This window comes from Rhyacophila brunnea, unplaced genomic scaffold (genome assembly GCF_057557595.1).
Source record: "Rhyacophila brunnea isolate RB1 unplaced genomic scaffold, BYU_Rbru_1.0 scaffold_18, whole genome shotgun sequence".
Taxonomy (NCBI): Eukaryota; Metazoa; Arthropoda; class Insecta; order Trichoptera; family Rhyacophilidae; genus Rhyacophila; species Rhyacophila brunnea.
Genome location: NW_028232837.1, coordinates 4,476,537 through 4,501,623, shown reverse-complemented (window position 1 = coordinate 4,501,623; position 25,087 = coordinate 4,476,537). Strand labels below are relative to the sequence as shown.

At 36.4% G+C, this 25,087-nt stretch overlaps 1 protein-coding gene across 1 annotated transcript in view; it reads left to right on the top strand.

Moving 5' to 3' along the window:
• LOC147073139 (autophagy-related protein 16-1-like) overlaps positions 1 to 25,087 on the top strand; it is a 47,004-nt gene that overhangs the window by 5,150 nt on the left and 16,767 nt on the right. Inside the window, exons 2-4 of the mRNA XM_085945258.1 lie at positions 12,527 to 12,706; positions 19,524 to 19,608; positions 20,818 to 20,964. Coding sequence (XP_085801384.1) covers positions 12,527 to 12,706; positions 19,524 to 19,608; positions 20,818 to 20,964 — 412 coding nt within the window. The remainder of the gene's footprint in view (positions 1 to 12,526; positions 12,707 to 19,523; positions 19,609 to 20,817; positions 20,965 to 25,087) is intronic.

Sequence of the window (25,087 nt, the reverse complement as noted above, 5' to 3'; positions counted from 1 at the left end):
ATTGAAGCTCGAATTGGTCGACCACCCACCGTATTCGCCAGATTTAGCCCCCAGTGACTTTTTCCTTTTCCCAAACTTAAAAAAATGGCTAAGTGGACAACGTTTTTTTTCAAATGAAGAAGTCATCGATCGGACAAATGCTTATTTTGAGGACCTTCCGAAAAAATATTTTTCTGACGGTTTAAAAAATATTGAGAAACGTCTAACCAAGTGTATTGAGCTCCAAGGAGATTATGTTGAGAAATAAAAAAAAAATACAAAAATAAAAACTGTTTTAATGCTTTTTTCTAAGGAATTATTGACCCACCCTCGTATCATAAACAATTCTACGAAAGCGAAATGAAAAATATTCAACAAAAACGGTCAATCGGGATAATATTTGTGATGGGACCATAATATTTAGACGATTGATCGAAGAAAACGATTAATCGAGGAACGGTTAATGCGGGATTATTTAACATTGGTCATATGGGTGTTTGGCGGGACTTTCAAAAATAAACGATCCGTGCGGGAAAACGATTTATGCGAGAACATTAATTCGGGGTTCCACTGTATATGTAGATATAATCTTTTTTTACATAAATATTATAGCACCTATATAATATGTAAGTACTTATATAGTAATATAACAAAACTACTTAGCTAATCATATCAAGTTCGATTCCCGGGTCTATTCAATTCACATAGGTATTGTTTTTTTTCTTAACCTGTTTTTTAACAAATAATATGGACTTAATAGTTTGAACAAATGGCTTTCTTTTCTCATAATAACAAAAATCTGCTATTAGAACATTCACTGTACGGAGGAGAGGCCCATGTGATTCTCTTTGAGTCGAACATGGTGATTATTTATTATTATTATATATTATTTTCCTTTTGACAGCTTCTCAAACGAGTATTTTCCGACAAACTTTCTTCAAGGCATGCTCGCCTTTCATTCTTTTGAAGCTCGTAGGTCATTTCTGCTCTTAAATCATTTCTTTCTGCTTTCACGTGGTATAGTTTCCAACTTTCCAATTCCCGATATTCTACAAAATTTGAATTTTTATTCACCCGTCAATTACATTCGTGGTCGCAGCCATGACCTATTTTGAGTGACAGCTGTTTCCTAATGTCAGGCTCACTAGGTACCAATCGCGAGGGCTGTGCGGCTGGTCAATGCACTCCCTATAGATGTAAAAAGTGCAAAAGTGTGGTGTTGCAACCTTCAAATACACATTATGTTGAATGACCGTCAGTGCACAAACCGAGACCAGTTTTAAGAAGGACAACCTTAGAATGACGTGTTCTTGACACGTGTTTGAGTTTATCCCATATCCATGGGTGCAGTACTGCATCTCAATAATATGTAATTGTCATAATTTATCTTGATCTAAAATACTTAACACGGTCATGAGCGACAGTGTTAATAAACATCACCCCAGACAATTCACATCCCGGGATAATTATTATCTCTCTCAATACGATACAGCATATTTATCATTTTTTTTATCGTTATTGGAGTTAAGTGCTATGGAACAACCAGAAAACACATAATAATATCTAACGGGTGTGGAATAACAGGAAACCGATGTCGATTGTAGAAGAATATAGGAGGAACTTAAATACGTTTCAAAAATAAATAGGTACGTCATTCTAAGCTTGTCCTTCATTATGAGAACTGCTTTCGGTTTATGTACTGAATATCGTTTAATATTCGTGTATTTGAAGGTTGCCACACACACTATAATGTGTGTTTTATGTTTGTAGGACAGTCGGTGTTTTGTAAAAAGGGCGAATCAACCATTTTGGCGGGATAGAGATTTTAATGAAAAAACAATATGTAGGTACGTCGCTAGCTTTGTTGTGTAAAAACGGCGAATTTATATCTCCACAGGAAAGTATTTAAAAACGATAATCGTAAGGGCGAATATCCACTTAGTGTTACGGTTAAAAAGCAAATGTGACATAATATGCCTTTAAAATATTATATTATAAAGCCTATTAGGTATAAGGAAAATATTCTTTCTAAGCTTTATTTTAAGCTTTCTTTTATTTTGGTAATTGTCAATTCATGGTGGCACTGCATCGTACTGTTGTTTTAATTTAATAAACCCATTTTTTTGTAGTACCTATTCCACTTTTAATCAATAAATTAGGACCGCCTCAGAAGGACATTTTCAACTGAGTTCAAAATTCAGTTGAAAATGTATTTCTGAGGCGGACGAAACCGGTCCTAATTTATTGATTAAAAGTGGAATAAGTACTACAAAAAAATGCGTTTTATTAAATTAAAACAACAATTATTTTAAGCTTGTTAGACATTTATAATTATCCTCATGTACCTAATTAATAAATAAATGTCAAAAGTTAAAAATCTTCACCCTTTTTACAAAACACTGACGATATGCAGTGTATTGGAGTATAGCATATCTGTATTCTATTTATTAATCCGTTCTGTGGAAACAACCCTGCTGAGTTTATAAACGAAGTTTTTTCTTATAATTCTTTTATTCACATAATTTCGTAGAATTACAAAACAGATTTGATTAAGTTCACGATGTGAATTAAAATAAATTCATCGATCGAATGTTATGTAAAGAAATCAAATAAATAAATATAATAATAATGTGTTCATAATAATGCATCTTCATTGTGCAGACAACGGAATAATGGTTCTCGTATTTACCGTGTTGCCAATCAAAATGCAAAGTATCTCGAATCTTTCGCTACGCATCGATCGATGGTCATTGTTGGTATTAAAACGCTATCCAAAAGAAAGCCCCCACTTGAGCGTACCTACTTGGGTCATGATTTCCCCCGTCAGTGTCTGACGAGTCACGATTGCCGCGTGCATAATCGGACGGGGGTGAACTGGAATCAGCTGCACGTTGGGCATATCGGACGCATCTCTAGTACAGAGGCATATCAGGTATTTTTTTCGCCTTCATGCAATCATTCGCATTTTTAATAATATTATTTTTACCTAATTTGAAAACACCACAGTGAAATACTGCCCTGCTATGTAAAAATACAGTGGTTTTGAGAACCCATGTTTTAAACTACATTTTCTCTTATATTATGTAAAATTTTTGTTTTGAAATAATCTCTAAATATACACCGTCTTTTTACTTAGCAGGGCAGAATATATAATAACCAGTAGGGAAAAAAAAATTAAAAGACACCTAGCGGGATTCATACTCGCGTCCATGTGCACTTACCATTAAGCTATGTGTTTCCTATCTAATTGTCATGAAGTTAAATAGTGGTTTTTTACGATTCTCACTTAATCGCTTTATAAAATTCGTTATTGTGTTGGCTTTTGTGTTTTAAATCAAAGTATTAATAATTATTACCGGTGTCAGCATCTCTCTAAATTTTTGTTATAACATACTTGTGTTTGCTAATAATTTAATAAACTTTAATTTTTTTTTCAACGAATAATTCACAACATTTACAAATATATCATTATTTATTGAACACATTATATGATTTGAAGACACCTTAGCGAAATATATAACCGCTAGGAAAAAATAAAAAAGATTCTTTCTATATTAAATATGAAATTAGAATTACACAATAAAAAGTGGGATGACATTTAGTGTCCCCAGTCTCCGTTACTAGTGCTAGCACCAATATTCATGAATCTTGGACAGCATTTTTGTGACAATAATTATTAGTAGAAAGGAAACTCTCAAAAGAAACTTCTCGATAAAAACCAACTTGCCACAATATGAGATGTGGGTGCGGCAGAGAAGCGCACGCCCTTAAAACTTTCTACTAGATGTGTTTTTGAGTTTTAACTTTTATATTATAAAGAATTATATATGCATATTTTTCATCCCTTAAACCTATTATTTCATTCATGAAATCTTAATCTGAAACAACTGTGATTGCCATGTACTTATTTGGAAATGTTACATTGTGTTATATTGTGGAAAGAATTTTTTATTTTTGATCGAATTTCGTACCCTTAAAAATCGGCCTTATGCAGACCTACCCTTCCGTGTTTAACAAGTGTTTATTTTTAATTTTATATTCAACTAATTCCGATCCTGTTTTCTGTCGGAAACGCTGCGCTGTTTACATCTCAGATTGTGCAAATAATGCAAGAATTCAAACCGCACCAAAGGATTGCGAAAATGATCGATTTTTCGAGTTTATTGAACCCCCTCCGCTCGAAATTGCGAGCATCTTTAAAAGCGGCCTTTCGCGGACCCCAAAAAGTTAAAAGCTCCCATTATTATCGCCGGGAATATTTATTATTATTTTTTTATTTTTCTTTTATTTTATTTTGCCTCGGTTAAACGCGTGTGTTAGTAATTGGATGCGGCGGGTTATTTGTAAAAGCGCAATTTGACTTTGGAATTTTTCGGAGTTTTCCTTCTCGGACCCCGTGCTTTTAATTTGCTTTTGTTTTTTTTCTGCATTATTATCTCATTATATAAATGATTGCCCCGCGGCTGTACGTATGACTTAATGAAAAGAATTTATTTACAATTATACAAGTAATTTAATATTTTTCAAATTGTGGTTGTTCGTCCCAGTATTAAAATTACTTTTATTTATTCTTAATTTTCTGCAACAATATATCGACCGCTACCCGAAAGCAACAGTGAAGTAAATTGAAAATAGTCGATTTTGAGATAAGTACTTATGCCAATCGATTGGTGAAAGCTATACCCACATAAGGAATCAGTGAGATTCTCTAAAAAAGAAACATGTATTGCACCATTAAAATAAAATGCCGCTGCTACATTTGTTAAAATTGTCCTGTATTTTCAAAGGAGCAGTGGAATAACTAAGATATCCCACTGTTAATGATGGTAATACAAAAAATCCTACCACAACCGCAGAAAAAAACAAAATTAACACACGGTTAACTTACATAACTTAAAAACACCTCAAATATATACCCACTAGAAAAAATCATAAATTGAAAAAAAAAAAAAACGATGCTCGACAGGATTTGAACCCGTACAACCACTGGTATCGCGCTAACTGTGCATTAACCAATTATTCTACGAGTCTCCTATCTAATTATGAATATTTAAACTAGTAGGTCATACATGAAATGCTTATTAAAGTGTGCTATTATTGACTATCGGTTTTTGTGTATTAAATCAAGGAAAATTAATGACCTTAATTACTAACCGACGCCCGACTCTCGCCAAATATTTTAGTTATAACGTGTACTTGAACTTGCTAACGATTTTTAATAAACCATTTCTTCTATTCAACGAATAATTCACAATATTTTCAAAATGTAACATTCCATATTATATTGAACATATTTTATTTCACATATGATTTTTTATAGTGGGTATATATATATATCTGAGGTGTTTTCAAGTTATGTATGTTCAATATATGGAATGTTACATTCTCAAAATTTTGTGAATTATTCGTTGAATAAAAAAACCGTTTATCGAAAATATAGTTATCAATAAGTCCTTAGAAAAGCCGACAGGTGGCGCGACTAATACTGTAAGCGGTTTGTTTTCATGCAGCGGCACTACCGATTCAGTATGCTGCGAAGTTTCAATCAGATTGGTCGGGTTGTTGTGTGTTTCTCGTACATTTAAAAAAAAAAATTTGCTTGTTTACAAAAATGGAAAAAATTGAGTTTAGAGCTGTTATTAAACATTTTAATATAAAAGGGTTAACAGCAAAGAAAATAAAAAATGAGTTGGATTTAGTTCACGGCACATCTGCTCCTTCACTTGCAACTATCTATAACTGGTTAAATGAATTTAAACGTGGTCGTACATCAACAAAGGATGAACCACGCTCAGGACGTCCTGTAGAGGTGACTACACCAGAAATGATCAATAAAATCCACGATATGGTGTTAAGTGACCGAAGATTAAAGTTGAGTGAGATAATTGAGGTTACAGGGATCTCAAAAGGTAGCGTCATTTCTATTTTACATGACAAATTGGGCATGAAAAAAATTTCTGCAAGATGGGTGCCGCGTTTGCTCACAGTCGACAATAAACGCAATAGGGTGGTGGCCTCTAAAGCCCTGTTGTCGCTCATGCAACGCAATCCGGATGAATTTTTTCGTCGCTTTGTGACTGTAGATGAAACATGGATACACCACTATACTCCCGAGACGAAAGAACAGTCAAAGCAGTGGATTGCGAAAGGCGAACCATGTCCAAAGAAGGCGAAAACCGTAAAATCAGCTGGTAAGGTTATGGCTACTGTATTTTGGGATGCACGTGGAATTATTTTCGTTGACTATTTGGAAAAAGGAAAAACAATAACAGGGGATTATTATGCATCTTTATTGGACCAGCTAAAAAACAAAATTGAAGAAAAACGGCCTCATTTAAACAGGAAAAAAATCCTCTTTCATCAGGACAATGCCCGGGTTCACACATGTTTACGATCAATGGCTAAAATTGAAGAATTGAAGTTCGAATTGGTCGACCACCCACCGTATTCGCCAGATTTAGCCCCCTGTGACTTTTTCCTTTTCCCAAACTTAAAAAAATAGCTAAGTGGACAACGTTTTTTTTCAAATGAAGAAGTCATCGATCGGACAAATGCTTATTTTGAGGACCTTCCGAAAACTTATTTTTCTGACGGTTTAAAAAAAATTGAGAAACGTCTAACCAAGTGTATTGAGCTCCAAGGAGATTATGTTGAGAAATAAAAAAAAAATACAAAAATAAAAACTGTTTTAATGCTTTTTTCTAAGGAATTATTGACCCACCCTCGTATTTCATTTGTATGACACAAACATTAAAGTTCAATTATCTCGACTCTAATATTTTTGACGTATCCCACTTTGTTTTTAAATCGCGATAGGTATCGATATCGTAAAAATAACATTTTGATAATATGCTGCATAATATGTACCTTCTTGATTCACATAAGACCGCTATACATTCCAAAAGTAGAATAGCTAGGACTAATTTTCGCAAAATCTGAATTTCGTCAAAAACGTAACGGTATTTAACTAAAAGAATGACAGTGAAATGTCTGTAAACGATTTCAAAATATAGTTTTTTTTCTATCAATAGTTTGTTGGTTTTCGTATAACTCATGAACTTATTCATCAATATAGTAAAGTTTCATCTCGATATCTCATTGAATTAACTGAAAATAACGCATTTGCAACAATTCATCACAAGTAGTAGTCATAAGGCAGCGGTGGACCGGTGAGGTTAGGTTCGGACCTACATCCAACCGTTGTCGCAGTTGAGTGTCATACTGACGAACGTATCTAAAAACTAATGGATTTAAGTTTTGTACTGTTCCATTTAAGTCGTTTTTTGCGACCCGGGTTGCGCATTTCGACATCTTCAGGCACTATGTGCAGTGTGTACTCACCAAAAGTTAAAGACATACTGACAACGAATATAGTTAACTTTATCTTATATAACAAATTAAGTATTGTATTAATTTGTTATATCAGTTATGCGTCAATTACATTGAGCTACTTTACGAGCTGCTTGTTGGCGAATTTACAATCTGCCTGTTAAGTCGCCCAGTGTCATCATTGAAAAGCTTACAAGCAGATTGTAAACAATCTACCGAGAAAAGTTGAAAGCCGGTCATTTTTGCACGCTACACGCCGGCGTGTGGGCCTACTGCGTCTGCGCAGTAGAGCGCAATAGCAGTCTCCCGGTAAAAAAAGGAACTACGTTCTGTCAAAATAGTCGCTGGCTTGTGGCTTCTCAGCGAATGGAAAATTTTGTGTGTCATCATCACAATCGCAGTAGCTGAATCGCCCGCTTTTAAATTCGCCAACAAACAGCTCGTAAAGTAGCTCAATGTAATTGACGCATTAGAGTTAGGTAACTGTATTCGAAAACAATTCAAATGGAATAGTTCAAAACTTAAATACATTAGAATTTTAATTCAAATTCCATCAAATACCCTCGGTCGGTAGTATAAAATATTGTATCTAAATGCACTGGATGTTCATTTAAAAATATTACAAATTATATGTAGATTTTTAAGTAAATTTGAAAATCTTATTTTTATTGTACTAAATTCATTCATAGAAAACAATATTATAATCTACATAAAATGTATTTTTTTTTGTACAGCGTCTTTGATAGTTGGTTTATTATATTCACTAAGACAAAACGTATTGATAATGGTCCGTCCATTGGTAATTATAGTGATATGAAATTGATTAAGTGCGACTAGTGTATCGCAGACACTGTGAACCTTTTTTGTAAAACACAAGTAGAGGATATTACAGCACAATATCGTTTTTTACCACCTGTCATACTTTTGACGGCGGCATCCGTTGTATCAATTAATAGTCTCACCTTTTCAGTACCGGTTCCTTATAGAATATACATTTAAATGTGAAACATGAACCAAACAGAAATATCGCCCAGATCACAGCCATCTTGTCCTAACGTTACATAACCTAATTTTACCTGTAATTTTTAAATAATTTTACAACGTTTTTCTTAGCTCGTATTCTTATTTGTCCGGTACAAATCTTGCAATCGATTTTTAACTAACTTCCCGACTAGCTAGACATTTGAAACTTTTAGAATATATCATAACACGATGCCAATGCATTTTTTAATACTTTTAGCCATCTTTAAGTAGAATTGAATTTATTTTCAGTTAATTCTGTTTTGTATGAAAAGCTATTTCGACACCATTATTGGTTGCTAGGGGTCTAGGGTCCTAGCAACTAAATTATTAATATATACGTGCGTTACTATTATAATCAATATGTCAAGTACAATTTTTTTGATCGTTTAAGCTAGTCAAGTCAAGTTTATATATGGTTCAACAGAATTTAAAAACGTTGCATATAAAAAGTTCGTTTTATCTTGTAATTATTCGTTTTAAATTGTACTGGATTTACGTTTTGTACTATTTTATTTGAGTGTTTTTTACGACCCGGGTTTCGCCTTTCGGCATATTCAGGCACTATGCGCACTCACCAATAGAGAAATACGAATACAGTTAATTCTAACTTATATAACAAATTAATACGATAAATCAGCTAAAAACTTTATCACAGTCCTCTTAAACCGTTCATATTAATTAGTACATTTTGTTTCTACTTTCAAAACCGAATATATCGGTATTGTTTGATTTTTTTTAAATACTGAAATACCGGTATTGCAATCCCTAGTACAAACTCATCGACTATTTCTTTGCCTCAATTAGTATCCCGTTCGATAACCATTACTCCTACATACTATAATTCTAGAAACACGTAATGTTTCATTCGCATTCCTAGTGTTAATTTAATATCAGACACTCTACCTCTGACACTCGTCCACATAATCATTCTCCATTCAATCATCTCTCAGCTCCCAGTAGGTGGTCGACACTTTTTTTGCCATGGTAATAATATTACTTAATTTTAATTTATGGCAAAATGCTTCCTCTCTCGAGTTGCGTCAGGTGAAATGTGAACAGCGCTTTAGCCAAGAAGTTTATGCATTTTTTGTAGCTTTATTGATACGATTGTTATAAAATGACTATGTTTTCATATTATTTTATTTTATCTATTTTCACTATTTTTGAAATTATACTTCTTTTGACGCGTTTGTACATGTAACACATAATTTATTTTGTCACACGAAAAAAACACACTCGATTGGATTCGAACCACCGATTGTTCGGTTATCAGCCGAACGCGCTAACTTTTCGCCACGGTATGGTACTGCAATCGTGACGATTATACAGTATAATATTATAGTTTAGAATTGTTCCGTTGCCTAGGCAGCGAATTTATTATTGTCGGCCATTTTCAATTCCTCACGTAAACAACCGATTAAACGTCAGAGTGACAGTTAGTACTTTAAAAATAAAAACAACGATAAGCCATTATATAATTTAGTAATATAAGTTAAACTGTATAGAAATAAACTAACGGCGCTCCAATAAGCGGTCCTTTTTGTTGGGTGTAATTTAACAAGATAATTAAAAGCTAGTCAAAGAATCTAGTTTATCACAAGTTTTGTTTTTGTTTTGTTACGCCAAAGAAGTATAACTTCTAACGCGCGTACATAAGTACACACTCCGATTTTTTTTTTTATTGTATGCAATTTTTAATACCGTCTCAGCAACTACTTGCTGTCTCTACTCTTCTCTATTTTTATAATTGGTTATGCAAGTAACGTGTTTTGGAGGTAACTACACTTTTTGAAGAGATCATTAAACTTTGCATACATCATACATTATGTCTACACCATATATTGTTGACATTATGAACAAAATGGCGGCTACGTCTACCAAATTGACCCCCCCCCCCCCATTAAATTTATATTATTATGGAGTCGAAATTCAAAAAATCTCTATAATATTGTTGGAAGTCCATAGGATGAAATATCCAATACAGCATCCAAAACTGTCGCTGTGAAAAATTTATATTATGATTAGTATCATTCTTTTCATCTAACTAATTTTACAAAGAAATGCTATATATATAATAAGAAGGCTTTTAATGAGGAACCTTCGTAAATGAAATATCGACCAGTTTTAAAGAAACACCACAAAAACACTTTACAAATTACACAGTTAAAATAAATAGTTCCAAACCCAGGTTCTTCCATATCATCTATTATCATATGGGGACTGTTTTCAGCCGTACGGCAAGATATATAATATACACGCTAGTGCCATGGAAAAGTTACTATAACCTAATGCTAGAGGGATGTGGTATAATATATTGTCATATGCTCTCACAGTGTACAACCCTCTTCCCTGGTTGTTTGCAACATATCTGTTGATCTTGAAAAATCTAAATTCGTATTCAGAAAGACACATATATATATTCGTACATATAATATAAGTAATAGGGATAGAAGGTTGTTATTGTCGTATGTGCAGTACTAAATGTGATTCAAATGTTTGGGGTATGTTCTCTACTATGTAATACGATTTTAGCAGCTGTCAGTGTTGATGAAATCTCACTACCCACAAGTTTGGTGAATTTCATCTCTTATGTATAAATAGCATCATTAGTATTAAAACTACAATTCCGTTTAATACTCGTCGCTTCGTGGGATAGTGGAAGGTCATCATTGACTCATTAATTCATCCAAATGCACTTTAACCCAGCCTTGATCTCCGTACAGTTTCATCAGAAATTCCTGCATCTATTTACATTTCCTGTCTAAGATATACGTTATTTACGACTGAGCTGAGTTTCATTTACAAGGATTGCTTTAGAGTCCGCAAGCAGTCAGGTTTTTTTCATATATATATGTCAGTATAATATGACCTCAACAATAAATAATTTAATCTTTAAACGTTTAAAACTGTTGTATTAACATTTCTTCTTTGATGACTCTACAACTCATTCGAGTCTGACATCTTCAACCAGCTTCCTACTTATTTTATATTTAGCAATGCAATAGTTTGGTTTACATACCTACACAGGCGCGCACGTTTGGGGGGGGGGGGGGTGTTCGGGTCCAGATCCCCTAAAAGAATGAAAAAAATACAAATTATTTAGATTAATGGAATATGTTGTATCTGTATTTCGGTTGGATGGGTACAGTGGACTGGAAAACACCGGGCACTAACCTTTTGTTGATGGTGGGCACAGGAAGCTCCTTATTCTTGGCTCCCGAGTCACTCATACACTGTTCACTTCAATGGCTTTAGAGCTAACTGTATTTACATGCGCGCCGTCACCTAGTAGTTCAGTGTTTATTTGTTTATTTTATTTAAAAATGTTTAAATGTTGACCTTGTCGTGGTTGATGTGGTACTAAATTAGGATGTGCCCAGGAGATATATAGATTGAGCTGGTTTGGGTGGAATGAAGTACAGAAATGGCGCATACAACAATTTGCTTGAGTTATATATATTTATTTAACCAAGACACATTGAGCACAATACTAATTATTAATTCATGACGTTCACAACATGACATTTCGAATAAAAAGTACAGGTACCTAAATCAACTTAGTAGAGAGAAAAAAACAAAGCAAAAAATAATTTTATAGCAAAAGAAATGGAATTAAAAAAAAACAACAATAATTAAAAAAAAAATACGAATTAAACATTAAAATAGAATTTAAAATCAAAATACATAATGCATCGCTAAAAATATCTACATCTCTAGGGAGTGAATTGACCAGCCGCACAGCCCTTGCTATTGGTGCCTGGTGAGCCTGACATGAGGAAACGGCCTTCAGCCAAAATAGTTCATGGCTGCGACCACGCATGTATATTGACGGGTGCATAAAAATTCTAATTTTCCAATTATTGGAAACTATACCACGTGAGAGCGAAGAAAAATGTTTTAAGAGCAGAAGTGACTCACGAGCTTCAAGAGAATGAAAGGCAAGCATGCCTTAAAGAAAGTTAGTCCGAATTATATACATTAAAGTAAACATGTCCAAGAAATTTATTCTGAACATGCTTTAAAACACACTTATAGGTAACCTCATGAGGACTCCAGATAATGGACCCATATTCATGTACGGCAATCAATTTATATGTGCTCTCTTTCAACTTTGTACGTGTGCGTACAGTTTAAAGTCTAAAGAGAATTAATGTTACGTATTAGTTAACTAATGTTTATTTTTATTTTTCACTAGGTATCGAGACCAAATTCGCTGGATCCAGCTGCAATGACCTAGTGACGTCGGATGGTGCTGGTTCCACCATAATCTCAGGGCACTTCGACAAGAGTATTAGGTTCTGGGACATCAGATCTGATTCAACTGCTAATCATATTATGCTGCACGGGAAAGTCACTTCATTGGACCTCTCTAGGGGTAAGAAAATAAATTAAAACCTTTTGTATTGTAATTTTTGATGTTACTCTATTGTCCTGGCGATATCTGTATATCATGTTACTACTTTAAAATTAATTTTGAAACAATTTAGATATATTGTAAGATTTTCTTTCTCGTCTTTGAGTAGTCATTCCGAAATACTGTATACTTCTGGAATAGCGTTCTCTATTTTTCCGTATCCTCAGCTTACCTAGTGCTGGATATTAAGGGTGTTCCAATAGACTCTCTCACCTGTGGATCAATTCTATAGACAAGGCGGCTATCGACGGTAGTGTATCATATTTATGTATTGATACAGTTAATTGTTACAATGAGTTAACCTGTCAAAAACTGTTGAAAAGTGTGCTGTATACACAACGTAACTTTTAAGCTTTTCTCTTCCTGGCACTTAATGCACTAAAATACTTGCAAAAACTTGCATTAAAAAAATCATTAAACTCAGTCAGAGCTCACTTTGAGCATAGCAAAGTCTTGGGCATCTTCTCCCAGAACACTCCCAGTCCAATTGTTTCATATGCTTCACACCAGGGTCCCGCGATACGCTCGATTAAGACCGAGTGTGGTGCGGGGAGGATTTCGGTGGTGGGCGCTTAATTTCAATGTCGAAAAGTGCTATGTTTAAACAGCCCGTCTCTAGGTGACTGTGTTAACTTTTAGACCGAGATAAACAGTTTTGACAGTTTAGAGTGTTTAGACAGCTTACTTATTCTAACAACTATAACACCTTAATACATAAATATGTTAAACTACCGTTGATAGCCGCTGATAACCACCTTGTGTATAGAATAGACCCACTGGGCACTCCAACTCATCAGCGCTTTCCCTCTGCTCCTTTTCTCATTTTTCTAAACAATTTTGTTTGCCAAAGGAAACGGACAATATCTCCAAAAATTCACAAAAAATATTTAATATCCCAAATTAACCATTATGTAATTATGACTAGTCACATAGAAACAGAATTCATCTTTTGTGTCTCCTGAAAAGTACTAAGCACACATCGTACACTAAATCCTTGTTCGAAAATTTATATGTATGCATTTGGCCGTATCACATTTGACCGCAAGCTGTTGTATCGAAAATAGATGACCGTATAGTAAGTACTGAAATAAAATTCATGTGTAAATCAAATACGTAATACAAGGGAAAGGCAGAACCAGGTAGGTACCGTATATTTATATGAAATTCTGAATGTTTCTGAAGTACTTTAGCAAGTAGGTGCTCCTATGTGTTAAGTCGTATTTATCAAATAATATCAAATTAAGGCGATACATCAGTTAAACGGCAAATAATTTTCAACTATAGGCGCGACGAAATTTTGGACTCGCTGGCATTCGGAGAGAGAACGTCGAGTTGGGAACACGTCAATTTGTTTCGTGAAGGCGACGGGGGTATTAATTCTTAAATCGTGTAAAGATGACTAAAAACGTTACCCATTTACTTTAAAAAGAAAACGTGTCAATTAATATATTATTATTGTTACTAATAGAACATGGTGTGTAAAATTCCCACTCCGCTCCCGTTATGTATATGCAGCCACGTCATACGCGGCCGGCTAACATAACCCTTACGTGTGCCAGATCAAAGAATTTAAGCCCTCATTTTGTCCCGAGCAGAGCCGCACGGGACTGGTGATGCAACCTTGCATCGAAGTGCGAATGCATGATGTTAATTTATATGGCAACTATCAGAGTGACTTTAGTTTGAAGAGTCGCAAGGGGAGTCGAGAGTGTCCCGCCCCCCGTACGCTCTGGCGAATTTAGTAAAGGCCGCAAAATTGGCCTCGGTTGCCACCATGTCCGCGTGTCCTATTGGGCCTGAATGGGGTCGGACCCGGGCAAACAACTCCGCTCGTTCGGGGCCCATAAGTAGACAGTCCCACAGGACGTGCTCTGCGTCCTGCTGGTCGTGTCCACATGAGCAACCCGACCCATGTCCTGCCAAACCAAACCCCTGCAGTTTGGCCGCAAAGTTTCCATGGCCAGTCATGAATTGACTAGTCCAGTGGGTAGGCACCAGTCTCCTCGTCATGTGTCTCACCGAGACATCTGGAAAGTATAGAAAAGTCTGGCGGCCCTTAGAGGAGGCCACCCATCTCGCCTGCCATGCCGCATATGCGGTCTTGTAGACCAGCTCAGATACAGTTTTTCTGTAGCTCACGCCCTCCACTCTCGATGGCGGTGTCAGAGGGACACCGGCGAGAGTTGTATTGATCCTCCTCATAAGGAGAGTGATCGATCCTCTAATTTGAACGTGCAAGTCGAGGGGAAAGACCCCCGCAAGGACCGCCAGGGCATCCGAAGATGTGGTCCTATAGGCCTTAGTAAGGCCAATCAGAGCAGCCCTCTGTCCGCTAAGCAGAGCCCTCTTCACAATTGTCAGCGAGGCTTTGGTGTGCCACACGCTGGAGGCATAGCCAGCGATGCCCATGAATATAGCCTCGTAGGCGATTCTCAGGGCCCGAGGCTTTAGGCCCCAATTGTTGCCCGCCAGGCAAGCAACCTTCTGATAGGCTGAGTTGGCCTTAGCCACAATTACTTTAGCATGCTTCAAAAAGGTCTGCTTCTCGTCCAGAACGACCCCTAAGTAGGTCACCTCTCGAGAAAACTTTATAGCAGAGTCGCCGAAGCGCACTGCGGGTGATCGCTTATTTATGTTTATCCTTGAGCTTCCCTTTAGGAGGATAGCTTCCGTTTTGCCAGGTGCAAATGCAAGCCTATTAAGCTTACCCCAGTTAAGGATTCTCGATAATGCGTCCTTAGCTACGCGCTCGAGTGTCGGACGGCTCGACGAGCCAACTAGTAAAAGAAGGTCATCAGCGTACGCGACGAGCGCGCAGCCCGGTGGCAGAGGTTACGTCAAAACATCGTCAAAAAGTATATTCCATAGCAAGGGGCCAAGCACGGAACCCTGCGGACACCCCATGGTGGTCTCCCTGTAAATCAATTCAGTGCTAGAGTCGTATATAACTTCCCTTTTATTAAAATAGCTTTGCACTAGGGCAAAGAGGTCCCCCGGGATCTGTCGGAGCCGAAGCTTAGATAGAATTAATGGCCACCATGCGGTGTCGAAGGCACCGGCTATGTCCAAAAAGAAGCCTGCCACAATAACTCCTTCTGAGTCCTCAACAAATTTCTGTGCAAATCTGATAGCGTCCTCAGTAGACTTGCCGGGTCTGAAGCCAAATTGCCTCTCCGAGATAGGGTAGATTCTCTCAAGGTGGTCCTCCAGTCTTCTGCTGATTAACCGCTCCAATATCTTACCCAGCACTGGCAGAAGAGTGATTGGACGGTACGCTTTTGGGTCATGCGGTGGTCGTGTGCTCATCTTAGGTATAATCCTAAGGAGACCCTTCTTCCAACAGTCCGGGAAGATGCCCCTGCTCATGCAGTCAGCATACAGCCCGACTATCTCATGAGGTGCTCGAAGCCACGCCCTTCTGGCAATCACATTGCTGATCCCATCAGGTCCGGGGGCTTTGCCCGCCCTGAGGCCATCAAAAATTAATCCCACCTCCGACTGGGTAAGCTCAGGAGAATGGTGAGTTTCCAACGGCAAGATTGCAGATAGTCTTAGTTGACAGGTTCTGTCATCTTCATGTGCCGTAGGTATGTCCTGTGGAATTAGAGCTTCCAGCAGTATGGATGCAGACTCTGCGCTGTCCATCGCAAAGGTGCCATCGGAGCGCCGCATAGCCGCCATGACTTTGCCAGGCCTTGAGCCCAGCTTTATCACGCGGAAAGGCGGTCCCCACGGATCATAGCCCCCCATTTCAGAGACAAAATCCCGCCAGTGCTTTTTCTTGGCTTTATTTAACTCTTTTTTGAATTTTGCCCTTGCGGATTTATAAGCAATCTCCGTAGGTTCGTCATTTCTGGGTAAGTCGTTCTGAGATCTTCTAGCTCTTTGCAATTTTCTTTGGGCAAGTCTCATGGTCCTTCTCAAAGACGTCAATTTTGGTATCCACCATGGCGCAAGGTTGGGTGGCCTCAGAGAGGTTCTACCCAGCGTGGACTCCGCAGTTTGAGTAATGAACGCAGTCAAGTCATTGGCTCTTTGGTGGAGATCGTCAGCCGACATGGCAGAGGCCAGTTCACCAAAGTTCAGTCAAAAGCATCCCAATTGACACCGCTCGTCCGAAAGCGCCTGGGAAGTAGTAGGCTCTTGGTTTGGCTCAATGGGGCCGCATGTCCCGCAACTCTGAACGAAAATGTGATCAGACGGTGATCGCTAGCCACCGCGTCCGTGTGGACCTGCCAGTCCACGGCGCGTCTGGCAACGCAACTGGATGTCAGAGTGACATCAATATGTGACTCACCATTTCTGGTGGAGAAAGTGGCCGGCCCGTTAGGGTCATTTAGCACCGTCAAATCAAAGGCGGCCAAGAGCTCCTCGAGTGGCTCAGGTTTGTCCTTGTTACGTCTGGGCCCAGAGGGGGCCCAGAGCAAGGACTGGACGTTAACGTCCGCCCCAACAATTATCTGCTTACCTCTGCAAGCATATAAGATTTTCTCCAGTTGTTTTGTGCAATACAGGGTAGAAGAACTGTACTGAAAATACGCAGATATAACTACAATGGAAAGCCCCCTGTTATTAGCAATCTCCGCCACCGCGAAGAGCTCATTGGATAGATGCGAGAGATGCAACACAGTCAGTGCGGTGTCAATTACAAATATGCAAGCTAGAGATTTCAACTAATAGAACAATAAACAGAACATTAAATGGACGCATGTTAGATTTACATGACAAATTATATTTCGTTCGGCATGCGTCATTTACACCCGCGACCCGCAATCCGCGCATCGCCTAGCCACGATCTTTTTAGACCGTGCCTCAACTGAGGTATAGCCTTAATGTGTTTATTGAATCTAATACAATTAGAACATTGCTGTCTTGTCTGTCTGTTTTACGAACAACTCTTTTTTTTTATCTCAATTCAATACGGCTATCTATTTCCGGTAAGACAGCTCACGGTTATCTGTGATTCGTAACCCACTAAATTATCGTTTCTATTTCTCTGGGCCTTTTAGAGTTTTTCTGATAAATCGTATAAGTAATAAATAAATCGTTTATCAAATCTTGTGTGAACTCTCTCTTCAATAAAAAATATATCGGTGTGTGTACTTATGTACGCGCGTTAGAAGTTATACTTCTTTGGCGTAACAAAACAAAAACAAAACTTGTGATAAACTAGATTCTTTGAATCTTGTTAAATTACACACTCAAGAAAAAGTACCGCTTATTGGAATGCCGTTGGTTTATTTCTTTACACTTTAACTTATATTTCTTAATTATATAATGGTTTCCCGTTGTTTTTATTTGTAAAGTACCAACTGTCACTCTGACGTTTAATAGTTTGTTTACGTAAGGAATTGCAAATGGCTGACAATAATAAATTCGCTGCCTAGGCAACGGAACAATTCTAAACTATAATATTATACTGTATAATCGTCACGATTGCAGTATCATACTGTGGCGTAAAGGTAGTGCGTTAGGCTGATAACCGAGCAATCGGTGGTTCAAATCCAATCGAGTGCGTTTTTTTTACGTGTGAAAAAATAAATTATGTGTTACATGTCACACGCCAAAAATACACTCTGATCTGATTTCCCAAACGCGCCAATAACTTCAAAAATCTGTTATACATTTTACAGTAATACACCCACTTTTTTGTTGGCATTCAATAATATATAAAGGTAGTGTAGTATCTTGGAATATTGTTAACGGCATCATTAGAGTAATAGTCGCTTTTGAAGTTCTTGGTATATCCTGTTAAAGTTAACTTCCGAACAACGAACTTTGCACAGTTACAATGTTTTTTTTAGTATGATATTGTACGGGGGTCATTAATTTGTTTAGTGACTAATTTTTGCGAAGTGATTTTCAAGTTTGCATTCAATTAGCAAAGAAATGTTGTACGCTTTGATTGAATTACATACTCGTTTCGTAATACATTAAATCCATTAGATAATTTTGATAATAAAAACTATTAATGTTTGACTGTAGTTTGATATGTATAAATTTACATTACGCCTATATTAATTTTAAAGCTAGACATTTAATACTAACAAAATTCGTCCTCATTTATGACTATGACATAATGTGTACTATGAGTTTTCTTGACAATTTATTAATACCAAGATTTAAGGAGCGTAATTAATTTGCACTCCTCTGCGGGTTTCCGGTCTGCCCGTCGAGCTGGTGTCTAGGTTCAAATACTTGGGTGCCACGGTTGCTGATGATGGTGGTATTTCTAGTGAGCTTGGAGTCCGCATGGGTGTGGCGGGTTCTGCGTTCAACCAACTTGGAGTCGCGTGGAGGTCAAGGCTGTATTCTGTGAGGACCAAATGTCGTTTGTTTAACGCGTGCGTGTTACCTGTGCTCCTGTATGGCTGTGAGACATGGCATCTTACTCTTACTATCTTAGGGGTACATTGGTACGACCGCGTTACAAACACCCGAGTTCGTGAGCAGACACAACAGCTTACGGTGATTGAAGTTATCACGAAGAGACGGTTTACGTGGCTGGGATACGTATTCCGGATGCCGCCAAGGAGTGCGGCACTTCTTACCTTTGTGGCACAGCCTCAGGGGTTCCGTCGCCATGGCCGGCCCTCCCTCACCCTGCAGCGGTGCTACAAGAGCGACCTACGTGCTGCAGGTCTGACATGGACCGAGGGAAGTGGCGCCAACTTGTGCTTGCCCTATGCCCCAATGTTGGGACGTGACAGGGTGGAAGAAGAAGAAGAAGAATTAATTTGCTCTTATTAAACGTTTGTTTTCCTTTATTGATTCACAGATTGCAATTATCTACTGGCGTGCGTGAGAGATGATACCATTAAACTTCTCGACCTTCGTATGAACACTATTATTAGGTCTTTTAGGTGAGTTATCACATTTATATAGGTATATGTATATATGACACTTATGTTTATTGTATGAATATATTATTATATAGGTATCATTTATACATATACTATATTATGCTATACATTGTATATTATATAATTTCACATTTTCCAAATTTTTAAGCATGAAATTCGTGAAAATAATGAGTATGGACAAAAAAAATACGGTTCTTGTCTATTTAAGTGGAAGTCAGCTGCAAACAAATTTTGAAAATAGCCGATATACTAGATTATTTGTTAGATTTGGTTAGGTTATTATTCTTCAATTCTAGCAATGAAAATTGCCGCTGTTCACGCCTGGCTTCCAGTAAACAGACTTGTATACCAAAAATACAATTCCTTTACTTAAGAATGGTGTATTTTAACATTCATTTAATATGGACACTGGAAGAAACTTAAATCTTTAACTGGTGTATAGTAATATTTATAGGTAGACATATTGTACGTATAGCCTGATGACGCTAAAAACGAAACCTAGTTCGGTAAAACTGCTGAAATAGAACTAAACGTCATCAGGCGGGCCTCGTAATCCAGTGTGTAGGGTGCTGGCCTTTCATTCGGGTTCGATCCCGGTGAGATCACAATATATTGATTTTCTCAAAGCCTGGGTGTTTGTGATGTTTCACTTCGTCAGCTCAATGCCTATTCTTACTCATATTTGAAATAATTTACGAAAGTGTTCCTTGAAACATCCAATTTAATTTATTTAATATTTATATAGACACATTTATGCTTTAGTATTTTCATCAATAGTCTTACTAAAATGTGATGTATAGGTACGTGTATTCTGTACAAATAATAAATAACTTAAGTAGATTTTTTCAAAGTACTCCCTTCTAAAAAAATCAAATGCGAGTTAGAATAGTTCTACATTCAGATGACGACTTGTATTACTACACTACTGTTTCACTACACTATTTTCATTGGGCCCTTAAAAAAATTTTGGGCCTTTTTTTGGGATTTAAACTTAAAAAGAAACAAAATTAATGAAAATTCTGATTATTTAATCTATACCAAACCAAAGATTTTTAGTGCACGACCTGAAAATGCTTTTTTTATAGCAATATCTTAAATCTGTTAAGGTATCTCTTTATTCTATTGTTTCTTGGAGATGTTGGATATACATTATTAGTTCCTGAATAATTGCTTTATATTAATTAATTTGAATTGTTATTTCTTTTTCAGTAACGAAAACTTCAAAGTAGGCTGCGACTGGGCACGCGCGTCCTTCAGCCCTGACGGATGCCACGTGGCGGTGGGCGGAGCAGATGGGGGAGTCTTTATCTGGGGAGTGGTTAATGGAAAACTGGAAACGGTGCTCAAGGATCATACGTGAGTATTGTATTATAATAATATGCACTCCTCTTAATGAAACGATAAGTTTTCTTCTCATCTAGGCAAAGGCTAGAAGAGTAGTAACCATATACCCAAGACGAAATTGATGGTAAACGAATATATCCGTATATCTCGGGTCGATTTGAAAAAGGTGGTTGCGAGCCTTATATCAAAAGGAGAATTAATAGCAACGAGAAAAAATGAAAAACTGATTTGGAAAATCACCGAAATACGTATAAGTAGTAAAAAGATCTCTTGTCTTAGAAGGCAGATGATACTGGCTTTTGAAATGTGGTGCTGGAGACGGATATTGAGAATTTTGTGGATGGGTGAACTTACCATCGACTCGATCGATAATCAGTGAACTCCATATTCGAAACAGACTCTCATCGGTTTTCTTTCAGTCATATGACCACAGAGAAAATGACTACCTGAAAAACTCATGATATAGGGTCAGGATGATATTCTAAGAGGTCGAGTAAAATCTTCCTTCAGATGGACAGACCAAATCAAGATTTCTACAGATTATACGTAGATAATGGCCCTGCATGTCGCTGAATGTCGAGAGGGTTGGAGTAAAACCCGGAGAAGGTTGTCAGAAGGCCAAACTTTCTGGATCACGATCCTCAGTCATCAGTAAGACTAATCATATCCACTCTATTCCACACCAACTATGGTCATGTAAACTTACTCCTTCGAATCCCGAAAAAAGGTACATTCGCCGGGGAATATTTACTGCGAAATTAGGCGGTTGGCCTTTTCACAGTTCACAGTGGGATGTTATATTGGAAACCGATAGCCTTAAATTATTGAGATCAAATTTGTTTTTAAATAAATATTTAAAAATCCGTTATAAAAACCACCAAAATGCACAGGAAAACTGAAAAAATTTAAATTTGTTAGGTAAATCATAAATTCAATCATATTATATTTATATAGAATTCCGAATGATTCAAAAGTAGGTTAGCATGTACCTAGGTCATTCTAAGTATCAAGTTGTCTATTAATGACAAGGTTATTATAATATATTTGATACTAATCAATTACATTGAAGTTAATCCCTCCAAACCAAAACCCGCCACGCACCACACCCGGTCTTAATCGAGCGTATCACGTGACCCTACATTGGCGATGTGAAGCATCTAGTTCAGTTTTAGGCCGAGAATACCCTAGGAGAAGATACCCAGGACTAAGGTTGCTACGCTCAGAGTGAGCTCTGACTGTGTTTAAAGTTACTTTCTAATGCAAAGTGCCGGGGAGAGAAGAGCACAGGAAAATTATAAAAATAAAAATGATTCTAGTGTATATATAACAAAAATAATGAAGCTAATCATACGGACAGGAAAAATTACTAAAATACTAATCAATTGTTCATTTTGACACGTCACCCACTAATGTACTGTTTTTAGACACTTTTCGGTTACTAAATCATGTAGTGGTAACTAAATCATTTAGTGGTAACTAAATCACTCGCCACTCGACTAATCCGAACCGGCCTTTATACAAATTTTCATTAGTTTATAGACATGTGTATCTTTGTATACTAGGCATTATGTTAAATATATTTTACTGTCAACACTGTTGTCTTCTTAATAATACTATGACACCATTTTTTTCTGTACCTACTTATACTTGTCCACGTCGTATTGTACCATAGACAGTATTTAAATGCATTTCCTGTTTGTTTTAAATGCTTCTGTATTATTTTACGTCTCTTATCAGTTCGTTTTGGACAGTTATCATAATTATTATATGTAATGGCTTAATATAAAGTTACTTACCAAATGTGACTTCCATTTTTATATTTAACATCTCGTAATATTTCCTTAACCCATCTTTTAAAAAGATAACATTTTAATGACTCCCAAACGCATACGGTCAAGTATCTAGTGTTGTTAAATTTCGTCGAATTAACGCCCTCTTATCTTTAACACATTCAGGACTTAACTTGTTTTACTTAACATGAGTCGCTCATACAGTTTTTAAATATATTTATAATATTAACGGCCCACATGCCCAACGAAGGTCAAAATGGAGATTTTGTGGTATTTTCAAAGCATTACCCTGAAATTTTTTTAAACGTTGTAGATAATCTATTTATATAATTTTGAAGCCTTATTATCCTTTATATTTATTTTAAACATTTGATGACTTCATAAAGTATTTTTATTACATAAAATAGTATTCTTTTAAACCTCTCGATCTAATGTTTTCGAATATAGTCATGTTTCAGTACATCCATGTGCAGCGGTGTTAAGATTTTTTAGATGTATTAACTTTTAAACGCATTTATAAAACCATTAGTAAAATTTATGTTGACATATTATGATTATAGTGAAATATGTACGATAAAAAATCATATTTATAATCTCCGTGATCCCAAATTTTACAAGAATTAGGCATTTTATTATTCAAAAAAAACAAGATTACCACAGTTCAAGATAATTCTAAAGATACTGATTATAAGCTATCTTACTGAACAGTCCATGAAATACCATAAAAACTCCATTTTGCCCTTCGTTGGGCATGTGGGCCCTTAAGAAAAAAATATAATTTGACATTCGTATAAGAACGCCACAATAAATATGTTAAGCAGCTTGGTGCCATTCAAATAGTTAATACGGAAATTAGAAACACCTTAAAATCATATGTACTCGATGAAATCCGTATGTAAGGAGTCTATAGCTAAGTAATTAGAGCACTCGCCCGGCAATCGAAATATGCGTTTCATTCAATGTATTATATTTTCTAGGAATTTTCTAATAGATTTCTTTCTGATACTTTTTCAGACGGCTACCCAATCTTACAAGATGATTTTTTTTCACCATGCCCGATCCTAATAAGATCATATGGGCCTTTACAGAGTGGAGGTTTGTATTAACAGAATTGTTTTTACGAGAAATGGATGTTAGCCATTTGCCCAACCTATTAGGTCTATACTCTGACTCAAACACAAATTGAAAAACAATGTGTGTATTTAGCAGATTCGAACCTGGGACCCACGACGTTATAGGCCGACACTTAAGCCGCTTTGCCATCGTGGCAAACCGTGGTTAGAAACTACAAAATAATTTTAAATAATTTATTGGGATCTGTCTTTCTAATCATGTCAATTTTACTATTATTTTTAGTTCAAATACTTCGATTTTTTTATATTTATTATTAGGTAATTTTATCATCCATATTATGTGTAGATATACTGAGTATTGAGTGATATATTGAGTCTATTTGGTAGCATGCTTGATTAGTCTGCCAGGTATAGACTAGAAGCCTGAGTAACTCAGACATTGACACGTTTACAAGAGAGGTCCGAGACTCGGTTTGATTTATATTGCCTGCCTTCTCGGAACTAGCCAGTGACAATTCATATAGGCACGATTGATAAAATATTAAAACGTTATTGTAGTTAATTGCCACCAACTGAACTGTATATTCAGGCCGTTAAACACTAGTTTTGTCTTGTTTTACGAGGCTCCCAAAAATGTTTTTACCAGTACTTCAAATGTTAAAAAATTGCCAATAATTTGTATAATTTCTTAGTATAAATTACGAATGTACATTTTAATATTGAATTGTCAGGTCAAACGAAACATGCCGACATAAAAAAATTATCAGATAATTTTAAATCGATAATATTCTTAATAAAAAATAATTATTTCATTGACGTTTCATTATCGTGCACTTAATGTGTTTTGCCAGCCCTTTCTTATCTTAAACCACTTTATCTCGTCAAAACTGTCACAAACCGTTACCAACTTACACCGAATAATAATTATAATTGTTATACTCTTTTCCTTGTTGTAATTACTTCACTGCCAAGTGCATGACACTTATTTGGACATGTAAAAACGCATTTAATTATTTTTAATTGTTAAAAAAAATGTTTATAAGCCCCGATACTATCTCTTGGAGATTTTTTTGTGTTGAACATGTACGATGCAAAAAGGCTGTAATATCCGTGTGATATTTAATTAATTTGTTGCTGTAAATAAGTACCTACTCTTGCATAATAAGTATATTGTTTTATTTACATAAGATTTTTAAGCATACTAATCGAAAAGGTTTTCGTAAAATTATCTAATAATTTCTACGTGGGCTTGAATCAATTCTAAATTGATCT